A 20,418-nucleotide genomic window follows, 5' to 3' on the forward strand; every position below is an offset into this window, starting at 1 on the left:
TCCCTCCCGTTGGGGGAGAGGGGACTCCCCTGGCCCACGGGGCCCCTCCCTCTCTTCCTGGGGCAATGGGGCAGGAGTGTCTGTGAAGCCCAGGAGCCAGCCCAACTGGGAAAAGATAAAAAGCCCATCGGTGGTACAGCAGCTTACCGCGTTCGCTCTCCGCTCTCCCAGCCTGCACTCCAGCCCCTCTGACAGCCATGAGGTCCTCTGTGTCTCGGCAGACATACTCCACCAAAGGGGGCTTTAGCTCCAACTCTGCAAGTGGAGGAGGCGGCTCCCGGGGCCGTACCAGCTTCAGCTCAGTGACAGTGTCCCGGAGCAGTAGCAGTGGTCGGGGAACGCGCTGTGGCCCCAGCAAGGGTGGCTTTGGCAGCCGAAGCCTCTATAACTTGGGGGGCAGCAAGAGCATCTCAGTCAGTGTGGCTGGAGGGGCGTCCTCAGGGCAGGCCCTGGGAGGCTTCGGCTTCGGCAGTGGGGCCTATGTGGGTTTGGGGGCCGGCCGGCAGGCATTCGGGCCGGCCTGCCCCCCTGGAGGCATCCAGGAGGTCACTGTCAACCAGAGCCTGCTGACCCCTCTCAACGTGGAGATCGACCCCGAGATCCAGAGGGTGCGCACCCAGGAGCGCGAGCAGATCAAGACCCTCAATAACAAGTTCGCCTCCTTCATCGACAAGGTGAGCCAGGGTGGAAGGAGGCAGGGAGGGGCCCTTGGAGTAGAAGCAGGGCCGCTAAGAGAGGGGGCGCTGGGCAGAGGCTGCACACTGTTGCGGGGGAGGTTGATGGGATGACTTTGGAGCTCTCTGGCCTGGCGACGGTCTTCTGGGTCTTCCTGTCCTTGCTCAGGTGAACTTGATTCTACTCAGGAGGCCTGTTGCCGAGCCTACCTTGACTGTGCTTTGCCTTTCCTACGGTCATCATGAACACGATCACACAGCAGCCTGTTGCACGATTAAGGAGTAGACTGTCCTCACGGCTCCTCTTAACAGGGTGGTCCTTAGTGCCTCTGGTCATTTCACAGCTGGGTGCTCAAATGTCCAACAAGTTATCCAAGGAGCCCCATCTCTTGCCTGTTCTCTCAGTGTTGGAGAAGGCCTAAGGACAAAGATGTGATCAGGACACGATTGAGGGGGTTGTCCTAGGAGAAGTTACCATTTTGCTTCTCCTATTGCTCCTTGCTGTTCTGGTCAACAGGCTCAGTTTGGGGGGGGACAGTGAAGAGGGTGGTCGCCTGGGCACCATGACCTGGGGGTAGAGTTTGATCTGTCCCAGATTGGGAGCATCCTGACCCCTTCCCTGGCCTCCAGACTGACTGGGTAGCTCTTGTACCTGCTCTCTGGCATTTCCAGGTCTACTTTGCTGCATTGTCTTACCTCTACCCCAAGTCCCCAGGCAAGGGGACCATGATGGGGAGAATCCTGGTGGATAACTGTTATCTTAGTTCAGTGACCTGGGGGTTCCCAAAGAACATTCATGTCCTCTTTCTCACGTGAAGCCCACAGTGTCCCATTGTGGGACACCCATAGTGATATTGTGTCCATTCTGAAGAAGAGAAAACAGAGGACTAGAGAGGACAAGTGATTTGCCCAGGATCATACAGGCACTTGGAGGCAGAGGCAGGCCTGGAACTCAGGTTCATGGGCCCTATGGTCCTTGGCATTGCGGGGTCTTGTCTATGTTTGTGGCAGATGCACCTGCTTTATGGTTCCCAGGCCATGTGACTTTGGGCCTGGGGTGCTGTGGAGGTGGGACCTGGAGAAACCGGATGGCAGGTGAAGCAAGCTGTTCCGCCCACCTCCTCACCTTACCCCCTAGTGACTTTTGGTCCTCCTGTGGGACTGTCCCAGAGGTTAAACAAGCAAAAACCTCTCTCAGGCTCTCAGCATCGTGTTCTAGGAGCTGGGGGTCTGTGAGGTTGACCCTGTTTAGTGTCTCTGGCTGGACAGAGAACCCCCCCAGGGGGCCTATGAAGCCCATGCCACGAGCCCTCTTTTAAGTCTTTAGAGATAGGGCTGGGCATCTATATTTAAAATTAAAAAAAGTTCAAATTTATAGAAAAGTTGCCAGAACAGTACAATATATTCCTATGTATTTTTTCACCCAGATTCACCAAATTTTAAAATTTAATTTAATTTAGTTTAATTTAACTTTAATTCCAGTGTAGTTAACATATAGTGTTATATTAGTTTCAGGTGTATGCCACAGTGATTCAACACTCCCATACATCACCCGGTGCTCATCACAAGTGCATGCCGTCACCCCCATTCCCTATTTCCCCCATCCCCCCGCCCACCTCCCTTCCGGTAACCAGCAGTGTGTTCTCTAGAGTTAAGAGTCTGTTTCTTGGTTTGTCTCTTTCTCTCTCTCTCTTTCTTTGCGTGCTTGTTTTGTTTCTTAAATTCCACATATGAGTGAAATCTTACGGTATTTGTCTTTCTCTGACTGACTTAATTCACTTTAGATTCACCAATTTTACATTTTGTCACATTTGCTTCCTCTTTCCGTGTGTGTACACATGTACATATGTACATATTTGCATATATACATACATACACATACACCTATATATGCATCTGCATTTTTAACAGTTGATTTTGGTGTAGAATTAGGGTTCAGGAACACTGATCTAGTCTGGTTTACCCAGGACCAGTGGGAAAGGGAGACCCAGAGGTAAGTGACTTGACTGTCGTCAACTAGTAAATGACTGAGTTGGGGCTTTTGCAGTTTATTAACTCTTTAGAGTATTTGTCATTGGATTGGACAGTCTTTTCCAGCAAAGACTATTCCCTTAGGAACTCCTCCCCTCAGCAATGCATGGGCTGTGCACTGGCCCTGTGAGGTCCTGGTTGGGGGCAGATGGTGGCGATGGGCCCAGTCCTGGGTCCCTCCTGGAGCCAGGAGATGGTACCAGCCCACCACCCTTCTTGCTCTGGCTCAGGTCCGTTTCCTGGAGCAGCAGAATAAGGTGCTGGAGACCAAGTGGGCCCTGCTGCAGGAGCAGGGCCAGAACTCGGGTGTCACCAGGAACAACTTGGAGCCCCTCTTTGAGAACTACTTGGGCAACCTGCGGAGGCAGCTGGACAACCTCCAGAGCGATCGGGGGAGGCTGGACTCAGAGCTGAGGAATGTGCAGGATGTCCTTGAGGACTTCAAGAGCAAGTGAGGAGGACTGGACAGGCTGGGCCCATGGGGGGGTGGGGAGGGGACGGCATGGGAAATCTCCCCAGAGAGGGTCACCCCATTCCCAGGCTCCTGGGTCCCACCTGGGGGAGTGCACAGACAGAGCTGCTTCGCTTGGGTGTCTAGGCCCTGGGCCCATTGCCTCCTGGAGAATTGTACCACTTATTTGTGTATTATTCATAATTTAAAAAACTCTAAGGTAGGGAGAATATGTAAGGAACCTCTATGTTCTTATTACTCAGGTTTAATAATTATTAACTCATAGACCATCTTGTTTCATCTATATACCTACTTGATTTTTCTCCTCCCTTATTGTCTTGAGACAAATCCCAGCCATCGTGTGATTTCATTCACAGATATTTACTGGATATATTCATATGGCTCATCAGTATAGCTTGATTTAATCAAACATAAACATAATGCCATAACAACATCTCAAGTCTTTAAAATAGTAATTCCTCAGTATCATCGACTATCCATTCTTTCTGAATTTTTGACTCCCATAAATGTCATAAGTTTTAAAAATAGTTTGTTTGAATCAAGATCCAAATAAAGGTCAGATATTATGATGAGTTGATATGTATATCTATAATTTTACGGTATAATCTTTCATAACTTCCCCAATTACTTGATACCGGCAATTTCTAACCCTTAAAATCTCAGCAAAAGCAGTTGGAGAGAAGTAAGCTGTTTTAAGTGACCTCCTGCCTGTCAAAGGTGAACGCAAAAAAAAAAAAAAAAACTGCCGTTGACACATCTTTGCCTGTTCCTATAAAGCCTCCTATGGGCTCTGATCCAAAGAGATGGCTTGATTGCCATATTATTGCGCAAAATCTGGGCCTGTTCCCTCAAAGTGGGTGGGCAGGAATATTTAACGACTGTACTCCAAGTTTCTTCACTGGTGGGCTGCATTACAGAACTGCTTCTCAAGGGTGTTCTTAGATAGTGTGGGACCCAAGGGGGCTTAAAGCCAAGTGGGTTAAATGTCTTAAAAGGCAGAAGTAGGCTGAGCCTGGCCTGAGTCTTCCTATGTAACAGGTACGAGGATGAAATCAATAAGCGCACTGCAGCGGAGAACGAGTTTGTGCTGCTCAAGAAGGTAAACAGGTGGCAGGGAGTGGGGGAGGTGGTTCTTGGGCTTGTCAGGGTGCTGGGCTGACTCAGAGGGAGGTGAGAGCCCTGGGGGCTGAGGCATCTGCCTGCTGTCTCTCTTGCCTCCAGGATGTGGATGCTGCATACATGAGCCGAATGGATCTGCATGGCAAGGTCGGCACCTTGACTGAGGAGCTTGACTTCCTGAATCATCTCTATGAAATGGTGAGATGGCCAATGGACAGGGACAATTACGTTTGTGTATAGCATTGGGGATTCCCCCTGGAGGTCTGCTCTGAATTCACCAGTGCAACTTAACTGGTAGAAGATAGAACTTGGATCTTTCATTAACACAAGCTTCCAGGTATTCAGTGCTAAGGATGGGCCCAGACACCGGGCCAAGTTTTACATAATCCTCTCAACAAAGCCACAATAGAGGTACTACTATTGTCTCCATTATATAGTAGGTGACATGGAGGCTCAGGGTAGCTTGCCCACGGTCACATAGCTAGTTAGAGGCAGTGCCGGAATTAAAACCTGGTTCTTGGACTTCAGAGTCTGACTCGCGCTCCTGTGTTAGACTGTTTCCCTCCTGGACCAGTTTGTAACAGAGCAAGGGCTGGGGGAGCAGAGAGGGGGCAGAGAAGGGCCTGAGATTCGAGGTTGGCGCAGGAGTTGAGGTGTGGCTAGTGGGTAGACTGCAGGATCCAGGAGGGGTCCCGGGAAACCAGGAGGTTCTGAAGACCAGGGCGAGAGGGCTGAAGTTAACCTGACTTGATCCTGGTATCCAGGGCCTAGACCCGGACTCGGTAGGGGCCTCGGGGCCCACCGGCCCTCCGCGCTGGGGCCCTTTCTCTAACATCGCTGATAGGAGTCATGTAGCCTCGGCTTGAATCCTCCTGGTGGTAGGGAGCTCACTATTTTTTAGGGCAGGCATTTTCATTGTTGACCAAATTAGAAGGCTGATTTTAATCTTCTTCCCATGACTTCTGCTCTTGATTGGCCCTGATTCTGCCCTCCAGGCAACAAACCCAGTTGTCTTCTGTGTGGCATATTGTCTTTCACAGGGCAACACCTTAGAGTCAGGATGCTTCAGGGACTGACATCTGTGGCATATGAGGAAGTTGAGGAAACAGCGTTCTTAGTCCAGACTTTTGGTAAAGAGTGGGATAGGGAGGGAGCTTACAGACTTGCATTCGTGCACCTAATGTTGTGCTAGTTTATGTGTCATTTTTAGAAGCCATTTCACAACATTTGCTCCTTAAAAAACCCCCGGACTTTTCCACATGAATGCTTTCTTTCTTTTTTTTTTTTTTTAAAGATTTTTATTTATTTATTTGAGAGAAAGAATGAGAGAGAGAGAGAGCACATGAGAGGGGAGAGGGTCAGAGGGAGAAGCAGACTCCCTGCCGAGCAGGGAGCCCGATGCGGGACTCCATCCCGGGACTCCAGGATCATGACCTGAGCCGAAGGCAGTCGCTTAACCAACTGAGCCACCCAGGCGCCCCACATGAATGCTTTCAAGTGAGGCATGTATCCATTTGCTTCCAACTTCCTAGATTTGGGCAGTTGAAGTTTTGAAACCAAATGCAAGAGTTAATGAGTCCCGTTTTCCCTGTGACATGTGATTATGGTTTCATCCCATCGCCTAGGTAATTGTGGGCACTTTGAAACTCGATGTCCCCTATCCATATGTTGGAGATACCCAACTGGGTAATTAGATGTATTCATGATACCCCAGCTTGGGGTTCTCTGCAGACCTGGTAAACTTTCGGTTCAGTGTGAGTGTTCATTTCAGTGTCCGTGACTGGTGAGCACATTAAAGCCAACAGGGCCAAGAACCGAGTCCTGGTGCAAGAACTAGGTCTTCAAGTGGTGCCTTTCTGCCAGGCTGACCTCACTCCACTAATCACTAATTTGTGGTTCAAGTGCCTCAGCTACTTTAAAATCTAGTTGACCATATCATCATCGGGCCCACATCTTTCTGTCTTGTGTTCAAGAATGCTGTGGAAGTCTTGGTCAAGCAATGTCTGTGATGGTCCTTTAGCATTTTTAGCAATACAACCACAGGAGAAAATGAAATCTATTTGGCTTGGCCTTTCCTTGGGGAAGGCTTGCTGGTTCTATGCCTCTTACATTTTGTGATTCTAGAGGTTCATAGGAGGTTGACGTCAGGTTTAAGCTGAAGAAGTCTAAATATCATCCCCTTGAAAATGAGGACATTTACTGCGTCTGGGGTTCTGGAATCTTTCCCACTCTCCATATTTCTTATGGATCTCCAGGAGTATTCACCCCCTTGGCAATCCCATGGCCTCCTAGGGTATGCTCCTTTGGCCTGGACCCTTGAGATTCCCCAACAAAGCCAAGCCCTCTCATACTTTCTGTGTCTGTCTTGGCTTTCCAATTCTTCTCCAGCATGCTGCCCTTTCTAGTTTGGTGACTGTTCTCCTTGATGGAAAACAGGTAAATGATGTAGCCATTAAGTTGTTGGGTTTTGGGTTTTTTTTTTTTTTCTTTCCGGGTTAGCCCAATGCTGCCTCTCTGTTCTTCTCACCTGGAGCTTCCCTATAGCCCTTGTCAGCTGGCCTCAGCATTTCTCCAGGCTCATTCTTGGCTGTGTTTTTCTCCTTCTAACATCTCTACCTGCCCTGTCAGAATGGAGCTTGTTGGGGAATGTTCTGTGCCATCACGCTGATTTCTTAGGTGCCTCCCCACTTTCTTCCTTATTGGGACCACTGATGGTGGTTTGCTGCTTGGGGATTCCTCCTTCTCTTCTCTTAGGTTCTTTTCTCTTTGGGGCCGGGTCAACAGTGCCCGCTCCCTTTTCTCTAAATGGGTAGGAATTGGCTTTCCTACTGTCTAAAGCACATGCCTGGAATGCCCAGTGTTCCTTTCCTTCGCTGTTCCTTATCATTTAACACCACAGATTACTGAGTAGTTTCCACATGGCCCTGGCTTTGGGGGCCCTGCAGTCTCAGCACGTGGTGGTGAGGCTGTGTTGGGACAGGAACAAGGTACCTGGTGCAGGCTGTGCCTGACCCTTCCTGGGAGGGCTGGGGGAGCCTCAGAGGAGATGGGGTTTGAGTTGAATTTTGAAGGAAGGGCAGGAATTCTAAAGGAGGAGCAGGAAGAGCCTGCCAGCCGGGGCCCAGCCTGCACAGTGACACAGACGCAGCATAGAGCACACGTATCTGGGGAACAGCGGGCGGGCCGGGCAGAGAGGGTCTGGGAGAATCAGGTGAGGGCTGGGTGCACAGGGAGGTGGGCTAGGGGCCAAGCCAGGGTTCCTCCGTGTCAGAGTTCCTCGTTGCCTCCCTGTGCCTCTTTGGGGCTGAGAACGAAGGCCAGAGCAGCTGTCCCCTTGCTGCCTCCTGCACGAATCAGCACTTGCTAGTTGATTTCAGGCTCCGGTTTTGGTCGAGCCAGATCTCAGGGAAATCCGGAGGGCCACCCACCAAACCTTGGCATGTCTTACACGGCGGAAAAGCAGCCTCGTGCCCTCCCTCTGGCCTGGATGATCCCTGTGGGATTCAGCTCCTGCTCCGGTGTCAACACTTTGGCCTCTCTGGCTCATTTCCTCCTTGCCCAGAGGCTCTCCACCTGCTCTTCCTCTCACGGTCCCTGGTGTCTGAGGAGACACATACCTTTAATCTACAGAACTCTTCCTTCTCCACTTGTAGAGACAGCTCTGTCTCTTTGGAAAGCCTAACCCTTTTAACCCTTATTCTATCACTCTAGGTGGTACCTGGTGGATCTTCTTGTCTAAAAAATTCCAAGTTGATTTTCCTCAGGACCAAGCTCTGGCATGGGACTGCCAAGGGACGCTGAGCTGGCGAGGGCGAAGGGGTGATGCTGTAAGATGACACTGGCAGAGTGGTCACTGCTGTGGCAAAATGACGTGATCTGTAGCAAATAAGCCTCATGGATGTCTTGACTGACCTTCAGAGAGGTGTGGGCACATAATGCATTTTATTGAGCACCCACCATGGGCCACAGATGGATCTGAATCCTTACATCCACCGCACGAGGAAGGTGTTATCACGGGCGGTTTACAGAAGAGGCGGCAGAAGCATCATGAGGCTTCATGACCACCCCGGTCACACAGCTAATGAATTGCAGGCCGGGGACTTGAACTTTGCTTTCCCTGTCTCCAGAGCTCATGTCTTTTCACTAAACCGCAAACATTTCACTGATTGGTGTTCGCCCCTTCCTCTTCACCCATCCCACCTTTCAAAAGACAGCGTAACTTAGTAATCTAAATCGATGTCGGTATGGACGGCAGTTCTGGCTTTGGCAGATTTCTTTCTCGATTTCTGCCTATCTCTCTTTTAGTCTGTGTCGCCTCAGGTTCTGGTGTCAGAGGAGCTAGGGTTGAGACTGGGCTTCCCGCTTATCAGTTTGTGATTTGGGGCAGGTTACTCTTTGTGCTATTGGAAAAGGGCTTGTAATGAGTTGGTGCCTGTCAAGTGCTTAACACAGCACCTGCGCACAGGAAATGCTCAGTCAGTGAAGAGCAGCTATTATATTCCAGCTCTATCTGTTATAATCCCACTGGCTGCAGGAAAGCTGGAGACAAGACCAGAGCACACAACGTGTTGACTTTGAGAGGGAAGGTTCTCTGCCGTTTGGGAGCCACTGAGGAGCACTGAGGGATGAGGGATTTGATTGGAGCTGGAGTCGGGGCAGTTTGTCAGCAGCCCAGGGCAGAAAGGACCATGGGTGAGATGGAGACAGAGCTCAGCTAGGAGACCATGCAGATGACCTAGTGATAGAGCTGAACTCAAAGACACAACACAGAAACTGAACTTGCTGTTCATGGCATCTTTAAATGCCTGTTTATATGTCAAAGTTGATGGTCCTAGAAACCCAGGGAGGGTCCAAGAACATCACCATGGTCTATGAATGTCAGTATAGTCTAGAGGAAACCACTTGGGATTTGTTGCTCAACTGATTGATTCCAGTCCGGGCCCCAGGACTGGACGGGATGACCTTGGATCTGGTGACCTTGGATGTGTCACTTCTCTTTCCCAAGCCTCTTTCCTGTCAGGACCACTGTGAATGGTGGTGCAGGTTGTTAGCTGGCTGAGTGGAGAGTGGGGTTTGAATCAGGCCCATGCTCAGCTCCCCGGGTCCCACTGTCTGCCCCTGCTCAGAGGGGAGGCTTTTCCCAAGTTGACAAAAGTGGCCTGGCTTGCCTCCCAGGGTGTTCTGAGGATGAAAGGGACTGGCACTGGGTTTGGGTGCAGTATGTACACATTCTTTCCCCTTTAATCTCTGGGAAACCTGTAAATCCATAAAAAGGAAAGATATTTATAAAAATGAAAGCCCCATTTCCCAGCTGGAGAGAATGAGGCCTTTCCTTCTAGGCTGAAGCCTGGGGCAGAGCACAGGCCTCCCGATGCCACCTGGGGACCCCGTCCTTCATCCCTCGGCTGTCTCCTGGGAGCCCGGAGCAGGGATGCTGGTGGCAGCTATCTCTTTCTGCAGGAGCTGAGCCAAGTGCAGACCCACGTGTCTGACACCAATGTGGTCCTTTCCATGGACAACAATCGCAGACTTGACCTGGACAGCATCATTGCTGAGGTCAAGGCCCAGTATGAGCTGATTGCCCAGAGGAGCAGGGCTGAGGCTGAGGCTTGGTACCAGACCAAGGTGAGAAGAATGGCTGGTCAGGTGTGTGGGCCGGGACAGACAGAACTTCCGCCATTGTGAGAGGCCTGGGGCCAGACACACCGAGCCTACATGGGGTGGGGGTGGGGGTGTGGGGCTTTCGCCGTGAGGGTGGGCCTGGGGCCACTAGTTACCCAGGAGGGCCTGGAATTGACAGCTCACTGACACGTTTTTGGTCTCCAGTATGAAGAGCTGCAGGTGACAGCTGGGAAGCATGGGGACAACCTGCGGGACACTAAGAATGAGATTGCTGAGCTCACCCGCATTGTCCAGAGGCTGCAGGGTGAGGTGGATGCGGTTAAGAAGCAGGTGAGCCTTTGGTTGGGAGCCTGGGGATCAGGCCTGGGTTGGCAGAGGTGCGGACCTTCTCATTGTCATGCTGAGGGGTGAGAACTGCTCTTTTCCTGATGGATGGGACACACTCAAACGCTGGACCATTAAGAGCAACACACTCCTTTTACAGGATAGGAAACTGAGGCCTGGAGAAGGATAAGAACTTGTCCAGGGTCACGCTGCATATTAGTGGTGGAGCAGGTGGGGTGATCTCCTCCAGGGAGATTGGAGATTGAGCCTATCTCCAGGAGGTCGGAGCAGGAGGCTGACAGTTCAAGTGTCCAGGTCATAGGTGCTGATTCCCTCTAAGATATGGCTAAAAAGCTTGAGTTTTTCCCCAGATCAGAGTGAAGTATCTGGTTAATGGTGAGGTTATATTCTTTATTCTATCTCTTTGAAGCACTGGGCTGAGTTGCAGCAGGAGGGACTAAGATTAGACTTCAGTAAGGACTTTCCCAGTGGTGCTGCATGACCCTGCTTGTGTAATAGTATCACTTCTCTGAGATGAATATTTCTCCTTTCCTTCTTTCTCAGTTGGGGTTGAGGGGGGCACGGATGGGGAATGGTGATATCTGGTTTGAGGGCAGAGAGATGGATGTGATGAACCTGGAGGGTGTTCCCAACACCTTTCATCCCTTGGGCAGTGCCAGCAACTGCAGACGGCCATCGCAGAAGCGGAGCAGTGTGGGGATATGGCATTGAAGGATGCTCAGAAGAAGCTTGGGGACCTGGACATGGCCCTGCACCAGGCCAAGGAGGACCTGGCCCGGCTGCTGCGTGACTACCAGGCTCTCATGAACGTCAAGCTGGCCCTGGATGTGGAGATCGCCACCTACCGCAAGCTGCTGGAGAGCGAGGAGAGCAGGTGGGGGCCCCCTCCTGCCCTGATTCAGAGGGCTTTCCAGCCCTGCCTGTGGGAGAGCCCATGTCGTTGTCGGCTCTGTGCTGGCGGTAGGGAAAGAAGGGAGGAACCAGGGAGCTGGGCTCCTAACTCATCACCCACGGGAGACTCTCCATTTGTGTTCATGGCCTCTGCTGCCGCCTCTCCTCGGTTGGCACGACAATCAGTAATCCTTATGGTGGTCGGCAGCCCTGCAGAAGTGAGGCTTCTTCCAATACCAGACTCTACCACCTTTGAAGTTTTGAAAAAAAAAATTAATCATCTCTGTCCTTGGGAAGGCATGAGATTTAAAGAAAGTCACTTGAACCAGAAATCAGGAAGCTTTGTTTTGGCACGAGCTTTGTTTGCTGTCCGTGACGAGCATGCAGAGGGAAGGCAGGGCAAGGACAGGGGAGGAGGGGCCGCACCGCCTGCTGTGGCTCTGCTTTCTCTGTCGCACCTGCTGGAAGGGCCGCGAGGCTGAGCACAGCCACGTGCAAGTGTTTCTCATGTCTTCTGGTCTTGTCTTGCGGGCCCTGGCTCAAGAGTTGACCCACTGAGTTGATCCACCGTGAAGGCAGAGAGTGGGAGGCGGGAAGGCAGGGGAGGGTTTTCACTTGGGCTCCAGGGACCACTGACACTTCTCCTGGTCTTTCTGTTTCTGCAGGATGTCTGGAGAATGTCCCAGTGCAGTCAGCATTTGTGAGTATTTTGCCGCCTTGCCCTGCCCCACGCCCAGCCCCGGTCCTCTGCTTCATCCACTCAAACTGTCCTTGGCCAGAAGCACATTGCCCTCCACCTGAGCCCCTGGAGACAAGTTCGGGGGTTCCCAAAGAATGAGCTTCCTGCCCCACCTGCTCCATCAGTTTCCCACGGCTCCACTGCCTTCTTGTGTCCCTGTCCCTCACTGGTTTCTGCAAGTCCTCCTCCCTCTTCCAGCGTGGCTGCTCTGCCTCACCCAGACCCTTTGCCTTGCAGCGGTGACTGGCAACTCCACCACGGTGTGCGGAGGCGGTGCGGCCGGCTTCGGGGGTGGCATGTCCCTGGGCGGGGGAGGGGGTGCTGGCAAGGGCGGATTCAGCACCAGTGTGGGCTACGGCACCGTCAAGGGAGGGCCCGTCTCTGGGGGCACCTCCATCCTACGGAAGACCACCACGGTCAAGACGTCAAGCCGGAGGTATTAGCTGGCCAGCAGTGCAAGCTGGGGCCCCTGCAGTTTCCTCTTTGCTCTACTCACCCCACCTCTGCTGCCCTCCCCACCCACCTCCATAGGAGCGGGAACAGCCCCAGGACCACAGGTCCAGTGTATTTGCATGCCAGACTCTGCCTGTGACCTGCATTTTGGGAAGGTTCAAATCTACCCACGTTTTCTCCTTGTTTCTGCAATGTGATGGGAGGGGAGGTTAAGGCCACCACTTTGAGTGATGTGTTTGAGTGATTTGGGGGTGACCTTTTGACCACTGAGAGGAGGTTGGATTTCTCTCAATTCCTCTATTCTTCTGCTCTGCATTCAGGGCAGGCTGGGGGAGGAAGGAGGGAAGTTGGGAGTGGTCCCCAAAGGCCTTTCAACCTCCCAATCTCCACCAGACTCAACCCCTCTCTGAATCAGTCCACGTCTGGCTCTCCTGTCTGTGCCTGTGATGTATCTCAATAAACGGTAACTGCTGCTAGCTGTCTGTGGCTCCAGTCTGTCCTGCCTGGGGAACTGAAATTGTCAACCACATGCTCACTATGCCCCATGCTACTCACCATGCTAGAAGCACACCAGCTGGTACCATTACCACTGTAGGCCTTGGCTCTTACTCTCTCCTTTGTGGAGTTCACAGGAGAAGGCTTGAAGGAATATATAAGTTGTTCAAGGCAAGACTCGGCCACTGAGCAGATGCCTATTACCAGCCCAACCCCTGATGCCACTGAGTCCTCTGCTAACTCTATGGGGCAGGCAGCATGATTGTTCAGTGGAGAGATCTCGGGCTTCAGAACTCTGAGCAGACTTGGGTTTAAATCCCAGTTCTGCCAGTTACTGTGTAACCTTGGGCAAGTCACTTAAATTCTTTGAGCCCCACTTTCCTCCTTTGTAAAAGCAAGGTGTGATGAGAATACGTGTAAAGCCCCTGGCTAATGAGGGTCTTAATAGGACAAGTTCCTTTGCTTCCCTTCCCCCTGGCTCCTGGTTTCCCACCTAACTTATCACTGAGCAGTCCGATGGCTTCTCTCTCAGCCTTCATACCTGGTCATCAATAAGAATCCACATTTTCCCAACAATAACAGAATACATGTTTTTCTCAAGCACACATGGAACGTTTTCTAAGATAGATCATATGTCAGGCCACAAAACCAGTCTTAGCAAATCCAGGAAGACTGAAATCATACCAAGTATCTTCTCTGGCCCCGGTGGTATGAAACTAGAAGTCAATAATAGGAGGAAAGTGAGAAATTCATGAACACGTGGAAATTAAACAACATTTTCCTCAACAACCAATGGATCAAAAAAGAAATTAAAAGAGAAATAAGAAAGTATCTTGAGACAAACAGAAATGGAAAAATAACAAACTAAACCTTATGGGATGCCATACAAGCAGTTCTCAGAGGGAATTTTATGGCTATAAACCCGTACAGCAAGAAACCAGAAAGACCTCAAATAAACCACTTAACTTGACACTTCAAGGAACTAGAAGATGGACAACAAACTAAGCTCAAATTTAGCAGAAAGAAGGAAATGATAGATTAGAGCAGAAATAAATGAAATAAGGAATAGGAAAGATTAACCAAACTAAGAGTTGCTTTTTTGAAGAGATAGACAAAATAGACAAACGCTTAGCTAGACTCACCAAGGAAAAGAGAGAGAAGACCCAAATTAACAAAATTATAAATGAAAAAATAGGTGCAATCACTGATAATGTAGAAATGCAAAGGATCATAAGAGGCTCCTCTGAAATCTACATGACAACAATCTGGACATCCTACAAGAAATGGCTACACTCCTAGAAACATACAACCTACTAAGATTGAATCAAAAAGAAATAGAAAATCTGAGTAGACCAATTACTTGTCGGGAGATTGAATTAGTCATCAAAAATCTCCTAACAAAGAGAAGACCAGGACCAGATGGCTTCACTTGTGGATTTCACTGAACATTTAAGGAAGGGTGAATCCAATCCTTTTCAAACTCTTCTTAAAAATAGAAGGGAAGGGGTCACTCCCAAACTCATTTTACCAGGCCATCAAGGAATATAGATGCGAAAATTCTCAAGAAAATACTAGCAACAACTTCTTGCTAGACACATCTCCAAAGAAAAGAGAAACAAAAGCAAAAATGAACTATTGGGACTTCATCAAGATAAAAAGCTTTTGCACAGCAAAGGAAACAGTCGACAAAACCAAAAGGCAAGCTACGGAATGGGATAAGAGATTTGCAAGTGTCTTATCAGATAAAGGGCTAGTGTCCAAAATCTGTAAAGAACTTATCAAACTTAACACCCAGAAAACAAAGAATCCAGTCAAGAAATGGGCAGTAGACATGAATAGACATTTCTCCAAACAAGACATACAAATGGCCAACAGACACGTGAAAAAATGCTCAACATCACTTGGCATCAGGGAAATACAAATAAAAACCACAATGAGATACCACTTCACACCAGTCAGAAACGCTAAAACTAACAAGTCAGGAAACAACAGATGTTGATGAGGATGTGGAGAAAGGGGAACCCTCCTACACTGTTGGTGGGAATGCAAGCTGGTGCAGCTACTCTGGAAAACAGTATGGAGGTTCCTCAGAAAGTTAAAAGTAGAGACCCAGCAACTGCACTACTAGGTATTTGTCCAAAGGATACAAACATAGTGATTTGAAGGGACACATGTACCCCAATGTTTATAGCAGCAATGTCCACAATAGCCAAATATGGAAAGAACCCAGATGTCCATTGACAGATGAAGGGATAAAGAAGATGTGGTGTGTATATATATACAATGGAATATTACTCAGTCATCAAAAAGAATGAAATCTTGCCATTTGCAATGACATGGATGGAACTAGAGTGAAATAAGTCAGTCGGAGAAAAACAAATACCATATGATTTCACTCATACGTGGAATTTAAAGATGAACATAGGGGAAGAAAAGGAAAAATAAAAGAAGATGAAAATTGAGAGGGAAGCAAATCATAAGAGACCATGAACTCTAGGAAACAAACTGAAGCTTGCTAGAGGGGAGGTGGGTGGGAGGGAAGGATAACTGGGTGATGGGCATTAAGGAGGGCACTTGATTAATGACCGCTGGGTGTAATTAATATGCCATTGATGAATCATTAAATTCTACCTCTGAAACTATTAAAAAAATAAAAAACAAAAACAAAAGGAAAATACTAGCAAGCTGAATTCAGCAGCACATTAAAAAGACCATACACCATGATCAAGTGGGACTCATCCCTGGCATACAAAGTTGGTTCAACATACGCAAATCAATAAATGTTATGTATCACATTAACATAATGAAAGATAGAAATCATATGATCATCTCAATAAATGCAGAAAAAGCTTTTGAAAAAACTCAACACCCATTCATGATAAAAACTATCAACAAGCAAGGCTATGTATAACAAGCCCACAGCTAACATCATACTCAGTGGTGAAAGGTTAAAAACTTTTCCTCTAAGACCAGGATTAAGACAAGGGTGCCCACTCTTTTGGCTCCTATTTAACAAAGTACTGGCAATCCTCACCTGAGAAATCAGTCAAGAAAAAAAAACTGAAGCCAATTGGAAAAGGAAGATGTAAGATTGTCTCTCTTTGTAGATGATATGACTTTATATATAGAAAATCTTAAAGACTCTACCAAATAACCTTAGATCTAATCAATGAATTCAGTAAAATTGCAGGACACAAAATCAATATAAGAAAATCAGTAGTGCTCCTATACACTAACAATGAATTATCTGAAAGGGAAATTATGAAAATGATCCCATTTACAATAGCATCAAAACCAACAAAATATTTGGGAATAAGTTTAACTAAGGAAGAGAAAGATCTGTACACTGGAAACTGTAAGACATTGATGAAAGAAATTGGAGAAGATATAAACACATGGAAAGATATCTGTGTGCATGGATTGGAAGAATTAATATTGTTAAACTGGCCATACTACCCAAAGCCATCTGTAGATTCAATGCAATCCCTATCAAGATTCCAATAGCTCTTTTTTTTACGGAAATAGAAAAAACAATAGTAAATTTTCTGTGGAACCATAAAACAATAGTCAAAGCAATCCTGAGAAAGAAGAACAAAGCTGGAGGCATCACACTTCCTGATTTCAAACTATATTATAAAGCTATACTAATCAAAACAGTATGGTACCAACATAAAAACAGACACAGAGACCAATAGAACAGAATCAAGAGTCCAGAAATAATCCGTTCATGCATATATAGTCAACTAATATTTGACCAAGGAGCCAAGAATACTCAGTGGAGAAAAGACAGTCTATTCAAACAAATGATGCTGGGAAAATTGGATATTCACACGTAAAAGAACAAAACTATTTTATACTACTCACAAAAATTAACTTTTTAGTGGATTAAAGACTTAAAGGTAAGACCTAAAACCATTAAGCTCCTAGAAGAAAACATAGGGGGAAAGTTTCTTGGCAGGGGTCTTGGCAATGGTCTTTTTAGGAATGACACCTAAAGCGTAAACTACAAAATAAAAAATAAGTGGGACTACATCAAAGTAAAAAGCTTCCATATAGCAAAAGAAATAATCAACAAAATGAAAAGGCCACCCATAGATTGGGAAAAAATATTTGCAAATCATATATCTGATAAGGGGTTCATATCCAAAATATATAAATATACAACTCAAAAGCAAAAAATCCAAATAATCCCATGAAAAAATGGGCAGAGGACCTGAACAGACATTTTCCCAAAGAAGATATTCAAATAGCCAACAGGTACATGAAAAGGTGTTCAATGTCACTCATCATCAGGGAAATACAAATCAAAACCACAATGAGATAGCACCCCATGCCTGTTCGGATGGCTCTCATCAGAAAGACAAGAGGGAGCAAATGCTAGTGTCAATGTGGAGATTAAGGGAACACTGTGCACTGCTGGTGGGAACACAAACTGGGGGAGCCACTATGGAAAACAGTGTGCAGGGGCCTCAAAAAGTTAAAAACACTGCTATAAACATCTGGGTGCATGTACCCCTTCATATCCCTACGTTTGTATCTTTGGGGTTAAATACACAATAGCCAAACTATAGAAAGAGCCAAGATGTCCATCGACAGATGAATGTCTAAAGAAGATGTGGTGTATACACACACACACACACACACACACACACACACACACACACACACACACACACACACACACAACGGAATATTATGCAGCCATCAAAAGGAATGAAATCTTGCCATTTGCAACAATGCGGATGGAACTGGAGGGTAATATGCTGAGTGAAATAAGTCAATCAGAGAAAGACATGTGTCATATGATCTCACTGATATGAGGAATTCTTAATCTCAGGAAATAAACTGAGGTTTGCTGGAGTGGAGGGGGGTGGGAGGGATGGGGTGGCTGGGTGTTGGACATCGGGGAGGGTATGTACTACGGTGAGCGCTGTGAATTGTGTGAGACTGATGAATCACAGACCTATACCTCTGAAACAAATAATACATTTTATGTTAAAAAAAAAGATAGCAGGAAGGGAAAAATGAAGGGGTGGGGGAATCGGAGGGGGAGACGAACCATGAGAGACTATGGACTCTGAGAAACAAAGAGTTCTAGAGGGGAGGGGGTGCGGGGATGGGTTAGCCCGGTGATGGGTATTAAGGAGGGGACATTCTGCGTGGAGCACTGGGTGTTATACGCAAACAATGAAGCATGGAACACTACATCAAAAACTAATGATGTAATGTATGGTGATTAACATAACATAATAAAATAAAAAAAGTTAAAAATAGAACTACCATATGATCTAGAATTCTACTTCTGGGCATATATCTGAAGGAAACAAAATCACGATGCTGGAGATCTTTGTATCCCCATGTTCGTGGCAGCATCATTTACAATGGCCAACACATGCAAACAACCTAAGTGTTTATCAGTGGATGAGTGGCTAAAGAACATGTGGTATATAATACAACAGAATACTATTCAGCCATAAAAAAGAAGGCAATCCTAACATTTGAGACAACATGGATGGACCTTGGGGACATTATGCTAAGCGAAATAAGTCAGACAGAGAAAGACAAATACTGTATGCTCTTGTTTATTTGTGGAATCTAAAAATAAATGTCTCATAAAGAGATCAGATGTGTGATTACGAGAAGTGAGGGTTGGGGGAAGGGGGAACTGAATGAAGGTGGTCAGAGGGTGCAAACTTCCAGTTATAAGAGAAATATATTCTGGGTATGTAATGTACAACCTAATAACTATAGTTAACAATGCTGTATGGAAAGTTGCTATGAGGTTAAGTCCTGAAAGTTCTCATCGGAAGGAAAAAGTTTTTTTGTAACCATGTAGGTGATAGATATTAATTAATCTTATTTTGATAGTCACTTTGCAATAGACACATATGCCAAGTCATTCTGCTCTACACCTTAAACTTCTACAGTGTTGTGTGTCAATTATATCTTAATAAAAACTGGAAAAAATCCATGTTTTAATTGGACTTTATGGCTCACAAATATATTACTTTGCCCGTGACCTTCAAGCAGTCGCAGAATTCAGTAGGGGGGAATGTGATAGCCCATTTTACAGGTGAGGCAATTAAGGCACACAGAAGTTAACTCTTACACCAGCAGCCATATAGCTGGTTAGTGGTGTCGAGGGCTGCTGATTTCAAGCCCTGTGCCCTTTCCCCATGAGGCTACCTCTGTCCCACCCCTGCGTCCCTTTCTCTCCAAATCTTATTGGTCCTTTCCCTATCATGTCTCTCTGAGTCACCGCTTTTCCTCTCCATCTTCACAGCTCCCTACTCTGAGCGTGGACCCCACTCCTCATTCCACACCCAACTGGTCTATGCCCTCCACAACCCCAAAACCCTGCTGTGAAATCAGTGTGCCTGAGTCGAGGCTCTCGTTGTACTCACCCCTCCCTAGGCAACCTTAGAACTCTTGTTGGAATGAATCCTTCTTGATATTGCCAGCATTCTGAGCCTGGTCACCCCGTCCTCCTTGGAAGAGTCCAGACATGCCCTGTGAAAACTTCCTCCAGGGTTACGGGAAGGCCGGCAGAGGGATTTTGAGCCAAACCCTAAACCACAGCTTAGGAACACAAAGTCTTAGCGCTTAGCAAAACCAGCTCCACCTTACCAACCTGAGTGGTCTCTAGCTTAGGAGACAGTCACACTTACAGAGCAGTGCTTCTCTTCTAGGGGTTGGAATGTAGACCACGCCCCATGTCCGACACCTTCTAGGAATGATAGCCAATGTTCACGGAGTGCTTGCTGTGGGCTGGCACTGCTGTTAACCCTCTAACTGACTTACTCTTCACAACAGCCTCTGATAGAAGTACATCTTGCAGAAGAGGACATTGAGGCACAGAGTGGCTAAGTAACTTGTCTAAGGTCACACAGCCAGTAAGTAGCAGAGCTGGGCGTGGAACCTAAGCAATTGGATTGCTTAGCTCTACTCCTTCTGTCCTTGCTTTTGTCACATGATTGGTTGCTCGGTCTAGGTGGCCCTGCCCTTGCAAGTATCCAATAAGGTAGGACGTCCTAGCCCATGAAAGTTCTCATCAACCCTCCAGGGGCAAGAGAATGGAGCGGTGAGTGGGAGGTGCAGAGGGTCTGAGCTCCAGGCCCTCACTCAGGCTGCAATCCTGGTGGCCTTCTCATCTCCTCTCCGGGCAGGACAGCTGAGAATCAGACTTCAGCTTCCCAAGGGGAGGGGGGTGCTGCCAGATCTCTTCTGCTCCCATAGCAGCAGCCCCAGATACCTGGAGTAGCTCCACCTTCCTTCCCAGCCCTGCCCACACCTGGGGTCAGGGTGGAAGTCAGTAGACCCTGGGATACCAGTGCCCTCAGAGCTCCCTTGACCTGAACGGTCAGTTCGGTCAGGTTTGTTCAGGTGCCCGATTCTGGATTGGCTGCTATAGAAATTAGACAACTGACTTCATACCCGGCAGGGTGATACAGTGAGAGGCTGGGGGTGCAGAGCCTTTGGGACCAGACTGGTGTGAGTTCAAGTCCTGGCTCCACCACGTGCGACTGTGTGACCCCTCGGAGACCTTTTAGGAAGGTAGAACGGTGCCATGGGTATAA

The 20,418-nt window shown here is 47.8% G+C and overlaps 2 protein-coding genes across 2 annotated transcripts in view; both read left to right on the forward strand.

The window, feature by feature from the left end:
* Positions 1-12,822, forward strand: KRT79 (keratin 79). The gene is made up of 9 exons (XM_027592396.1): positions 1-674; positions 2,936-3,156; positions 4,216-4,276; positions 4,399-4,494; positions 9,757-9,921; positions 10,123-10,248; positions 10,917-11,137; positions 11,820-11,854; positions 12,131-12,822. The coding sequence occupies exons 1-9, from the start codon at positions 198-200 to the stop codon at positions 12,334-12,336; spliced, it is 1,608 nt and encodes a 535-aa protein (XP_027448197.1). The 5' UTR covers positions 1-197; the 3' UTR covers positions 12,337-12,822.
* The window catches only part of KRT4 (keratin 4), a 24,813-nt gene continuing 8,499 nt past the window's right edge, over positions 4,105-20,418 (forward strand). The window contains exons 1-2 of the mRNA XM_027592398.2: positions 4,105-4,109; positions 19,950-19,955. The gene's annotated coding sequence lies outside the window, so the exon portion shown is untranslated. The remainder of the gene's footprint in view (positions 4,110-19,949; positions 19,956-20,418) is intronic.

Source organism: Zalophus californianus, chromosome 9 (assembly GCF_009762305.2).
Source record: "Zalophus californianus isolate mZalCal1 chromosome 9, mZalCal1.pri.v2, whole genome shotgun sequence".
Classification (NCBI taxonomy): Eukaryota; Metazoa; Chordata; class Mammalia; order Carnivora; family Otariidae; genus Zalophus; species Zalophus californianus.